At 42.7% G+C, this 11608-nt stretch overlaps 1 protein-coding gene across 1 annotated transcript in view; it reads right to left on the bottom strand.

Annotated features, from left to right (window-relative positions):
* PCSK5 (proprotein convertase subtilisin/kexin type 5) overlaps positions 1–11608 on the bottom strand; it is a 525106-nt gene that overhangs the window by 221691 nt on the left and 291807 nt on the right. Inside the window, exon 17 of the mRNA XM_045288529.1 lies at positions 2421–2538. Within this exon, the coding sequence (XP_045144464.1) occupies positions 2421–2538 (118 nt within the window). The remainder of the gene's footprint in view (positions 1–2420; positions 2539–11608) is intronic.

The following is an 11608-nucleotide window of genomic DNA, read 5'->3' as shown; positions in this document are numbered from 1 at the left end:
CAAGGGCTTAAGTGGAGAGCAAATATTTTGAGAATGATGAGGGTAACAAATGTGTTAGACACAATGGATGTATATATGGATTGTGCTAAGAGTTGTATGTGCCCCAAATACAATGATTAATTTCAACATTCATTTATTGTAACTTGTAAGTATCTACTTTTATTTTTTACTTTGCATCTCCTGAGACTGTCAGGTAGAAAGTATTTGTTACTCTCCTCTTTGTCACTAATATGCAGCTTAGTGCAAGGAATGTAGTTGTTGAATTCGTAAATTGGTTGCTGAATAAAGAAATAATCCCTGTGGATCCTGTCTCCTCATTTTTCAAGTGGGGATAATACTTAAGCTGCTATGAAGATTTAAAAAGAAAATACATATGAAACGTCTATGGGCTCTGCCCAGAAGTGCTCAATTAATAATGTTAACATTCCACAGCTTGGTTTCTCCCCTCATTCTTTGCCACACATTGAATGAAAAGCCAACTTTAATTCATTTATCCCTCCTTCTTCGGAAGTGTCTTCAAGACCGAGAATGGCTCTACTTTCCATGCGAAACCAAAGTTTGGTGAACGAATAACAGAAATTTTGGTGAAGGGAGACAGTGGCTGATGTGAGATATGAAAACAATATAATTTATCAAAGGTTCATAAGCATGGAGTTGGGGTGGGGAGGGACAAAAGAGAAGCTGATACCAAGGTCTCACAAAGAAAGAAAATGTTTTGAAAATGATGATGGCAACATATGTACATAAGTGCTTGCCATATTTGATGTATGATTATAAGAGCTGTAAGAGTCCCCAATAAAGTGATTTGTATATAAAAAAGAAACAAAGTTGAGAAATATGCTTTAGTGAGGGGATTTTGGGGTGGGATGGACTCGGAAAAGAAATCCAAGAGCTAAACACTCGCTGTGGCAGTTACGTAATCTCCCGTCAACTTGCAAAGGGGTGGAGTTGAGCCTGTCAATCAGGTCTCAGCTTGATGACCTGGCTTGGGGGCACTAAGGAGATAATAGCTCACTGGAGGCCAGATACACTCTCTACTTGTCTTCCTTAGAAAGATTCCTGATGACAAGCCAGATGGATCTACACTGATGGAGCTAGAGCCCTGGAGCTGGAGGAGCCACGTGAAGACCCACACCAGCGCTGAGATGCTCACACTGTTTCTGGATCCCCAAGACTTTCCACCCACTGGCCTGTGATCTTCCTGCATTCGGTGTGCTTGCATGTGTTGTGTGAGTCTGAAGAGGACTTTATAGACTGATATCGGACATATTGGCTAATATCGGACTTATGGACTTGTTCTGGGATGTCTTCTTAATATACAATTACTGTTTATATAAAGCCCTTTCTTATACATATGAGTGTACGAATTTTGTTTCTCTAGTCTACTCGGACTAACACACTCATCAAAACCACGGCAAAGGAATCCTGTTCCTCAGATTTGGCCTCCAGGAGAGATGCTACCCAATTCTGTCAGCACACCACCCAAGTCTGAGCCTCAGGAAGAGGGGAAGGAAGCACAAGGCCCTTGGGTTTCATCTAGAGCTGTGGTTCTCAACCTTCCTAATGCCCTTTAATAGTTCCTCGGTGACCCCCAACCATAAAATTATTTTGGTTGCTAATTCATAACTGTAATTTTGCTACTGTTATGGATTGGGCAACCCCTGTGTCAGGGTGGTTCGACCTCCAAAGGGGTCACGACCCACAGGTTGAGAACCACTGATCTAGGGTCTATATTTACACCACTCTGAAGCACAACATCATGTGAGTCATCATGTTTGGGGCTATATTAACTTCTGGAGATGATTTCCAACCTCAAATAAAAACAGAGTAAAATGCTTACAGATGCCCCTCTCTGAAGAGCTCCCCAGATCCACTTTTTAAAAAAATGTCTTTCTTCTAAGGATTTTTGGGTTATACTGAAGTTCTCTGTGGCACATGTGATTCGTACTTGGCTAATAAGAATACACAGTGGTGCTGCGGAGGAAAGGCTTGGCGGTTGCAGCACAGCCCTATCATGACACACACAGGATTGCTAGAGTCAAAGTCAGCTCAAAAGCAATGGAAATGGCTTGCACAAATGCGGATTTAAAAAGCCCTAGTGGTACAGCGAGTTAAGCACTGGGCTGCGAACTGCAAGGTCAGTGGTTCAAACCCACAAGACCCTCTGAAAGAAAAAGATTGAAGCTGCTTGCTCTCAAAGATTTACAGCCTTGGAGATGTAAAGAAGCAGTTCTACTCTGTCCTGTAGGGTTGGGAATGACATGATGGCCATGGCCTCAATGTGCATTTAACAACTTACAGTCCTGAACAGTCTATTAACATCTTCTACCGACAGTAGGAAGACAAGGACATGAGTGTGCGCGCATGCTGACCCGCCCTCTTCAGGGTACTGCTACGTGCTCAAGTGCAACAAGCATTACTTGATTTTCCGGTCTGTGCTCTCCACACACACGTGCTGCTGGGGAACGGTGGTCCACTTCTCCGCCTCCGTCACCATGGCCTCTGCATCCATCAGTCCAAACCCATAGAGGTGACTCACTGTGGGAGGCAAGAAGACACACAGTCAGCCTCACCTGGGCTTGGGACAAGCAATACTCAGGGGCCGAGCGGCACCGTCACTCCGGGGAGGCTCCCGACACAATCCCGTGTATTTCTAGGACACAAGCCTAGTAGTCCTTCTGCCAGAGTTTGAAAGCCACAAGATGAATAATATATTACCAGAATAAAAAATAAGCTAATGCACATTATTACTGATGTGGTGCCTGTCATATATAATGTTTTACCATATCATATGCTGGACACTGATTCAACAGCTTTACATTTGGGTCTCCCTCCAAATCTTAAATCAGTACTATTATGATCACCATCAGTCACAATGGAGGAAGCTGAGGAAGAGGGACAAATGTGGACAAGACTGACAAGCAAGTGAGGGTGCTGAATTCTAACCCACAGTGCCACTCCAGGGTTCTGCTGTTGCTGCCACTTCCATGAGGACAAGTTTCATCAGCTCTGCAAGTGATGACGCACACGCCTTCTTACCGTGCAGCAACTCCCAGAGTGTATTAGGAGCTTACATGCAAGAAATAGCAATGTTCTGACATATCTAGTAATTAGGTTAACAGCCCCGAAGACATAAATGATCTCCCCTATAGTATGCAAAATTTTATTAATCTCTATGCATGATATATTTGAAGGCTCTCGACTTTTATGCCAGCTTCTTATCTTTGAGCGTTGTGATCTTTTACTTCTCAACGAGGCTACTCAGTGATCTACAGCTGAACTGACATAACTGTCTCCGAAGTTGCAGTTGTATGGAGAAATTGCTGACAGAGGATGTACTGGTGCTTCCATGCACAGTTCTTTCTGGAAACACTTCCAGTTCCCGCTGAATACTTACAATCTCCATTTTGTACTCAACTGTCTCCTATCTTCTCTCTCGCTCTCACTCACACACACACACACGCCCGCATGTGCACACACATTTCTCAGATTCATTGCTGAGAACATCCTTTGCCTGGGCATTACTTGTGTTATGTAAAAAGTTCCCATGGCTGCTCATGTTTATGGATTCTGTGAATGTTCTGTGAATATTCCTCCTTGAAATTCAAGATGCTGTCGGATGCAGTCCCGTTCTCTGTTCAAACCAAGGGACAGTCCCCAGCCGGGCCTCGTTCTTCCTGCCTCACTGTCTGCTGGCGCTAAGCTGCTGGGCTAGAAGTCCCCTCATCTTTGTAGATTAGAAGTTGGTTCTCTGGGCTCCGTAAGGCCTGGGTACAATCTACGACTATCTTCTCCTTATTCTCCAACCACGTCACGTAAATTAGTGGACATTTATTGAAATTCAGCCATTCGTGACGTGGAACTATAATTTGTCACTCCTTCCACCTTTTTCCCTGCCAGTCTGTCAAGACAGACATTTCTTGATTGTCTTCTTTGTGGGAGGCACCGTGTTAGGCACTGCAGTTTTAAATCTGTGCCACCACTTGCACTGCTCATAAGCAGGCATGTAAGTTGGATTTCAGTTGCATTAGTCCTGAGGGCAAGGTCTAGGTAATGTAGTTCTTTATGGGTCCCATGGGATTTAGCAGGTTTTCAAACACGTGGGAAGAAAAAGATTAGATTACAGCTTTTTTATTTTAAGTGAGAATTGTACTAGGATTCAGAAGCACAGCCTTTCTCTGCTGTTTGCCAACTGCATAATTCTTAGTCATCATGATAAGATAGCTAAGCCCCAAATATTTGGATTTGGAATATTATTTGCTATTCAATCACTACTTCTACATTGATTAATTATATGTCACATACAAAATCTGTGTAAACAACTACATAGTATTCAAACACTAAGTACTCAGCCAGTACAAACTAATAAAACGGAATAGACCTGTCTCACTAAAGTAAGGATATATAAAATGCGTTTATACATGTTCTTTTATGATTAACGATCATTTTATCACTCGTGATTTTCTTTATGTAAAGGAAAATGTTGACTTATATATAATTACCATATTCATATATGTAATAATATAAAATATGCAATACCATAATATATGCACACCTTCAAAAGAACTAAAAGCATGGGCACAGATATACAGACATCAATGTCCATTATGGCATTAATCACAATAACGAAAAAGAAGAAACAACCTAATTGTCTATCACGCCAGATGACTGAAAAAAATCAAAACATGCCATTTGCATAAAATGAAATATTCATCCATCATAACAAGAAATGAAGTCCTGATTCACGTGAAAACACAAATGGGTTTTGAGAAGAATATGTTAAGTGAAAGTCAGTCACAGAAGTGGAAATGCTGCATGAGTCTACTCACATGCAGCATCGAGAGCAGCAACTGTGTGAAGACCAGTCTGTGGGGAGTGACAAAGGTGGGAGAGAGAGCCAGTGAGAGCCAGTGCTTGGGTGGAGGGATGGCAGTGGGTAGGGAGTTACTGACTTGTTCAGGGTGATGGAAAAATTTGGAAATGTATAATGATGGCAGTTAAGAAAAAACACGATGAACAAAATTAATGTCACTGAGTTGCACTGGCATTTTATAATAGGGGAATTTTTTGCTATCTTATTATGTTGAGTATGGACATTATAAACATATCGGAGTGGATAAATAGATAACATGCATGATATCGCTACTCCCACTACTGTTCCTGAGTAGTTTAGCTTTCCTGAATTCCATGTGTTGAGAGCTCTTATCTGTACCAATGTGTGTTCTCTGGTCTAGCAAGATTTGTAAGACTGAACTGGGTCATGGAAGTGGGGTGGAGGAGTGGGGTGGGGAGGAAGTATTCAGGATCTAGAGGAATGATGTGTGATTTGCCAATACTGTACTGCACCTTGGTTGAATTGTCCCTTCCTTACGCCACTTCTGTGGGGGGATATCCAATTGTCTACAGATGGACTTTGGGTCTCCACTCTAACCCCCATCTTTTGCATCAATATAGTTGTTTGCTTTGGATATTTTGATACCCGATGCTTGATCCCATTGACACCTCATGATTACACAGGCTGATGTGCTTCTTACATGTGGACTTACTTGCTTCCCTGCTAGATGGCTGCTTGTTTGACTTCAAGCCTTTAAGACCCCAGATGCTATTATCTTTTGATAGCTGGGCACCATCCACTCGCCACCACATTTTCTTATGCACCCATTTTGTCTTCAGCAATCGTGTTGGGAAGGTGAGTATCAAAGAGTGCCAGGTTATCAGAACAAAGTGTTCTTGTGTTAAGGGAGGCCTTGAGTAGAGGCCCAAACTCTGTTCTATCTTAATATGTATTATATAAATATATGTACATTGGCCTCTTTCCTTTTCATTATGAGTATGCTAACATATATACATGCCTAGAGCTATACCTCTCTAAATAGCTTTTGCCTCCTATTTCTTTCCTTTATTTCCTTTTACCTCTCTCCTGTTCCACTATTGTGCTCACCCTCCATTTGGCTCTCAGTATTTTCTCTGGGACACATGGCTTTTGATCGAGTCCCACCAGCATTACATGTCCTCTTCATCACCAATTCTAGATCTCTTGTTGTTCTTTTCTCTCAGTTTACTGGCTCCCCACTGCCCCTCCTTTCTCATGTCCCCCCAGAACCACTGGTCCTGTAGTTTTCTCCTCGAGATTATTCATCCTACCTATCTTCTATAGATTTGGATTTCACATATAGAAAAACACACCCAAACAAAAACAAAACACACAACAACAATAACAAAATAAAACAGAGAAAACCGTCGATCAAAAAGAAAGCAGAAAGTGTTAAAAACTAGAACAAATTTAAAACGGGTCAGAAGGGAGAACAAATCATAAGTTGTTCAATTTTAACCTAGACGCATCTGCACTGATCCACTTTCCACTGCACTCTGGCCATTTGCAGAGCTACTCACATCTTCACTCAACGGCAAGAGGGGCTTCATCGGAGGTATGATGCTCGCGGGGACACGGCAAATGGATTTTAGGCTTCCACTCGCATCCAGACTTTTGGGTGGTAATTGGATGCTCAGAATTTAAACTCCAATACCATTCCCCACACTGGTCTTGGATCTAATTATTTCTAGTCTTTGGATCACACAGGTTGGTGTGCTTCTGTCTGGACTTAGCTGGCACTTCACTTAGATTGTGTTGTGTTTTAAGACGAGCCTTTAAAACCCCAGTTGTAGTCATTCTGATACAGCAGGCAGCATCTGATGTCTCCACGCTTTGCGATAGCACCCGTATTTTCAGTGATCTCTTCATTGGGCTAAGTATGGAATAGGGCCATGTCATAAAGAGCTAATTGTCCTTAGACTAGAGCTACAATTAAGCTTGAGCTCAAGATCCATTCATATACCTATCGCTTATATATATATATCCCTATTTAATTTTAGAGACATGCATATCATTTTATTGAGGAATATTTTAAATTATCTCCACATGGCATATGGTAATTTTATTGGTAGTATCATTAATTTAGCTAATGCTACAGGATTTAAAATACTGTTGAGAAAAGGAAAATATCTCTGTATTGAAAAGCTATGTTTTTTATTTAACATGTTCACATCTTAAAGTGATCAGAGACACTGGTTTGGGGCGACCATTTCAGTCAAGGCTACCGTGATGACTGCACGGCTCACATGCTGTGCACAGGGGACACAGTCCTCTGCAGCGGTGGCTGTGTCGGGCTCAAAGGAGCCCCCATAAATATCTGTGAGATGAAGGAGCAGAACCGATAGGAGCAATTTCATCCAATTCACCAAGTGGGATAAATGGCTCACTGTAGAACAGTAAGGGGATATAGGAGGTCTGTTCTTTCATAAAGTCATTCTTAGCAACATAAAATTATTCAAGTATCGAGCCAATGTGGTGCTATCCACATCTTTAAAATGTATGAACACAGCCAATAGGCCATGAAAACAATTGGTTGTCCATTTGTTAACTCAAATCTGTGTATCCACATACATATTTCCCATGCCAATCGCAGAGCAAAATCTGACCCTGAAAGGAGTATTATTATAGGATTACAACCTTTCATGTGCAAGACTGTGTAAGATACAAATTTATAAATGAAATCAGAGTTGAATACACATCGGTGTGAGCAGGAACCCTAACCAGTTCAAATAGAAATCCCGGGAGCAGGTCTATTGGATGTCTGCAAGTTAACTTGAGTTGCCTCAATAGGGGGGGGGGGGGGGGGGGGGGAGGAGTCCAAGAGGCTGCAGACATTCAATTCAAAGACTTAACATTAGTTAAGATTCCCAAAAAAATCATTATTTGGAAAGATACTGGAAGAACTGGAAATGCATGAAATTAAAGCAAAGATTTTAAAGCAAAGGTACTGAAGTACCCTTTAGAAACTAATGATTTCTTGGTAGATATCAGCTATCACTCAGATAAGGTTCATTCCAATAAAAATATGTGAAAAACGCACACGTCATATCTGTACTTTCAGGGTGCGTGAGTGTTTATGTTTTGGTATGAATGAGAGCGGTGGCCATAAATGCAACCCACAAAGTCTGTTAGTTTCAAGCAAAACTGAGTCAGGGAGGCCTATTTTTTCTTTTTAAAAAATAGGGGAAGCAGCAGTTGAAACCTCATGAAGTGGCTCACTTATGCGGATAAGCTCAGGACAGTGTTGTTGGCAAGTCAGAAGGGCAGCAGTTTTATTCAAAGTTATTCAAAGACTCTGTGATTGAACAGCCAGGTGGTCAGACACTGGACCAAAAACCAGACACACTTCCCAGCAGGTGCATTTTCATTCCCTAATGCTTCCGAAGTGCTGAGAGGAAAGGACACAATGCAAGGGAGTGATTGCATGGTCTGTAAGCAGAGAGTTCATTTAAGCCCCGTCTTTAGCTCAGAGGCCTGAAGTGTTAATTCTAAGGCTAAGGTACAAAGCTATATCCAGGGAAATTTGGCATACCTTTAACTCATAATGCACTATCCTGAGCAGAATCAACTATGAATGTTTCTTTAATATAATACTGAATGAATGTGTCATGGTGACTCAAATGGTGATTATCTGCCAAGCAGCTTTTACATCGGAATATCGTTCTTTGACTTAAAGAGTTGTTCCTTATGGAAGCTTGTGAGCTCTCTCAAGTGAGTAAGGGTCTCCTGCCACCAGGTGTCAGAGATGTGCACACAAAAAGTCATGCAGCATCCAAAATAGGCAAAGATAACAAAACCTCTGAATGAGGGAGGCCAGAAGAGAATGTAAAACGTCTTTATAACTGAAGAAGAAAAAGAAAAGGCAGCTATGTGATAACTATCCTCTCCTGCCAATATAAAAGCATAACTTACCGTATACACTCAAGTAGAAACCGACCAGAATATCAGCTGAGGCACCTACTTTTACCACAAAAACTGCATTAAAAATGTGCCAAAAAACTCGGCTTATCCACGAGTATATACGGTAAATAAAAGTACCCGTTTCTTTCCAATGAGGAAGTCGTTCCTCCAAAGCTGGACTGGTTGAATATGGAGGTGTGCCCAAGTTCTTCTGCTATGCATACGAAATACCACCCTTCCCCCACCCAACTTTGGCAAAGCCAGGTCACCCTACCTGAAACTGAGGTCATAATATATTTTGGAATGGCAATAGCACTCAGTTTTTGGTAACCTAGGCAGTATTCCAGGTTTAGCATTCTAGACTTGTACGTGTTACACACACCAACCTTCCACATAGAAAACATGGTTGATATAACACGTTTGACTACTGATTACTAGGGAGTGTCAATTTCAATATATTTCCTCAATAAAACTTCATGGTGTGTTGTATTTATTATATCACTCAGCTGGTGATAGTGTACAGTGAGAGTCCCCAAGAAACAGAAAATGATTCAGATTCTGAGACCAGTAGCAGGGGAGACAAGACTAGCTTTATGACTTAACTAAGAACAAGGAAGAGGATCACACGCTGAAATTAAGTATAAAAGGTCTGGAGATGAAGGAGCCTTGCAGAACTGGGGGTTCTAGTAAAGGTTCAATAAATGTTTGCTGCAATTTGGGGTCATGGAGCCTGGCGGCGGAAGAGGAAGTGGCATTTGGGCCGTGCTCTGTGTGATGCATGTGTAGGATTAGTTTGGTGGAGTGTAGGAAGGGCATGGCTGGGGCTGGTCTGCAGGTCAAGGGGCCAGGGAAGAAACCAGGGTCTCTTGAATGGGCTGGGTGGTGAGAGTGGTCAGCAGGGACAGGGATGGAGGGTGAAGGTGAGAACAGACGGGGTGGGGGGGGGAGTGGACAATCAAAACCTAACCACAACCTTTGGCCATTTCCCCCATCAATTACTTGTTGGGAATCTTATGTACCTATAAATAAACACCAGAATACAGGTGGTTACCCAAATGCCCGATTTAAGAGGGTCGCTTGATCTGTGGGGGGGTAGAACACGCAACATGTCAGATCAAAGAGCTGCCTGCAGCTGTTGGAGGTCTTGCACCTTTGGGCTCTTTGATCCTCAGTGTGCTGAATGCCCCCTGCTGTGAAATAACTGCTCCCACCAGGGACCCTCCAGCACCTATTAATCAAAACCAGCCAAATGTTCAGTACCGGAGGCAGTAATGAAATGTGAGAGGGTCCGCAACACCTCGTCCCACGCGCATAAGGCAAGGGCTTGGCGCTGCCCACTTGAATGTAAAAATACGCGGCTGTAGGTGAAGACGTGCAATGTAGGGTCCGTAAGCACGAACACACGGGGAGTGATGGCTCTCAGTTCCCCGATGTCAGCAGTTCCGCACCTATCACAGCAGACAGAACACAATGTTCACAACGTACAATCCTAACGAGCGGGACAGGGTTTCCTTCTGCCCTCAGTGCGATATGCAGACAACCCCCGGGGAAGAAAACCGGAGCGGCCTGCGACTGCAGCTCTGTGCATGTTTGCTTTTATTTTCCCCCTAGCTTTTCCGAAAGTCTCAGGCAGCGGCAACAATGCCAACCAGATCCTGAACATGCGGCATCGGCAGCACGCGGGAAGTTTGCAGACACACATACTTGGCCGCCTGCTGGGTCTGCAGTTCAGAGCTTCTCTTGGGGAGGGCTTGATCAGCAGCTGTAGATACTGAGGCTTATCATTATCGAGTGTCGCAAACACAACTGAGTCTCTTCTCCATGCACTTGAGGGCCGTGCTTCATCTTACAGAGTGGTACACACAGTTGATTATTATACGATCAATTATCGTCTCAGTCTGAGCACCCAGGCTGCAGAAGGCTATGGATGACCGTGAAGGCCGAAAATCCATTTGCAGGGTCCCCACATGAATGAAGCCCCCAGAGCATCCCCTCTGACCCCTGACCAGGATGTGAATACCCTTGCTATCAGAGCATTGGAAAGTGGACAATGCAGATAAAGTAAGGTTGAAAGTTAACATCTTATTTGTACTCCCTTTTGACCCATTTTAAATTTGTCCCAGTTTAAAGTATTTTCTGCTTTTATTTTGCTTGACGGTGGTTTCTGTTTTATTTTGATATTGTTGTTTTGGGGTGGTATTTTTGGGGGGGCATGAACTTTGTCTATGAAATCCAGGACAAGTAAATCGGTAGACACGGTAACTGGACTAATAGGGGAGGTTGGGCTGGGAGATGGGGTCCCAATAAAACTGAGTATAAGACACACGGAAATGTTCTAGAAAAGGAAAGAAAATGTTCCAGAATTGACTATGATGATGTTTCCACAACTCTTTTTAATACGATTCAACCAATGAATTGTTAAAAAAAGACATTGCCTCAAAAAAATGCATTGACACAAAATCATAATCCTAAACAAAAACACCAACTTGGCAGCTATTATTTCTTGACCGCTCCTCCATTCAGGTCTAGCTATGTCTGAAGGCGGTGTTTCCATCTAACTCTTCCCCAAACAGCCTGTGTTCCTCAGTTTCACCGCCTCAAAGCAGGAGTTTGAGCACCCACAAGGGACGCAAATTGTGTTCTTTTTGAATATTCTTTGAGTTTGGGGACCAAAAAGAAGGGTGAAGGGGAAATATCAGGGCTGTCGGGTGAACTAGGTAATGTTTCCAAAGACATTCTCTGAGGAGTCCCTGCTACTCTCGAAGATTGAGCAAGTAAATCGTGATGGGGAGAAAAATCTTGGTACATGTTTCCTGGCTTTTCCTTTTTTTTTCA

This window comes from Echinops telfairi, unplaced genomic scaffold, assembly GCF_000313985.2.
Source record: "Echinops telfairi isolate 266 unplaced genomic scaffold, ASM31398v2 ScPeMD7_22;HRSCAF=79, whole genome shotgun sequence".
In the NCBI taxonomy this organism is placed as follows: Eukaryota; Metazoa; Chordata; class Mammalia; order Afrosoricida; family Tenrecidae; genus Echinops; species Echinops telfairi.
Note: the sequence above shows the minus strand (reverse complement) of the source record. Positions and strands in the feature narration are given on the sequence as shown.